We start from the raw sequence: 1,001 nt of genomic DNA on the forward strand, positions 1-1,001 counted from the left end.
TCTCCCCAGCCCCGATAGTGCACTGGTGGGGTTTCTCGGCCTGGCCTGCATCTTCTCACCATCAGGGACCCCTCAGGGGATGCCGGATTGCTGGTTTCCGCCCAATCCCGGGAGCCAGGACCAAGGACCCCACTGGTGCACGAATTAGTGCACTGGGCCTCTAGTAACACAATAAAAAGTTTCCAACATCAAGAATCAAGGGTCTCCCTTTTTCTGGTGCTATGGTGGTAGTTACTCAAATCAAAGTGAATACCGACGTCAGGCCCTCTACTTATAAGGAAAAGGCTGACCCACATGCAAATTTCTGTTCAAGCTCCAGGGTACATCCTCTCCTGGGCTGTGCAGGCTCACAGCTCTCTCCTCACACAGGGCTGAGGTCTCTGGGAAGGCAGAGCTGTGGTCTAGAAGAAGATGAGGCTGCTGAGTCTTCTCCTGTGCCTGCTGACAGCCTCCCGAGGTGAGGGTATCAGGGGTCAGACAGGGGTCATGGGATGACTGTGACTGCAGGTGACTGACAGGACTGATGCTCCTTGTCCCCAGGTGTCCTGTCCCAGGTGCAGCTGCAGGAGTCCGGCCCAGGAGTGGTGAAGCCCTCACAGACCCTCTCCCTCACCTGCACTGTCTCTGGATTCTCTCTGACGAGCTATGGTGTACACTGGACCCGCCAGGCTCCAGGAAAGGGGCTGGAATGGGTCGGGGTTGTGTGGTATGATGGAAGTACAGCCTACAACCCAACACTGAAATCCCGCCTCAGCATCACCAGGGACACGTCCAAGAGCCAAGTTTGCTTAACACTGAACAGCCTGAGAGCCGAGGACACGGCCGTGTATTACTGTGCACGACACAAAATGAGGGGAAGTCAGTGTGAGCCCAGACACAAACCTCCCTGAGGAGACAGCAGGGCTGGGCTGCAGGGAGCGCTCTGTACACCAGGGGATGCTCAGGACCCACAGCACAGAGAGCAGCCCCAGGAGCAGGGGCAGAGGGCGGGGGGGAGGGAG

General features: G+C 57.4%; 1 gene segment (V, D, J or C); it reads left to right on the forward strand.

The window, feature by feature from the left end:
- Positions 1-349: 349 nt before the first annotated feature.
- On the forward strand, positions 350-858 carry LOC102769943 (the record flags this gene model as incomplete). The annotated part of the segment is given in 2 exon segments: positions 350-457; positions 541-858. Coding segments are annotated over 2 exon segments (364 nt in total), but the record flags the coding sequence as incomplete, so codon positions are not given.
- Positions 859-1,001: the final 143 nt, after the last annotated feature.

The sequence above is a fragment of the Myotis davidii genome, unplaced genomic scaffold (assembly GCF_000327345.1).
Source record: "Myotis davidii unplaced genomic scaffold, ASM32734v1 scaffold14313, whole genome shotgun sequence".
Lineage (NCBI taxonomy): Eukaryota > Metazoa > Chordata > Mammalia > Chiroptera > Vespertilionidae > Myotis > Myotis davidii.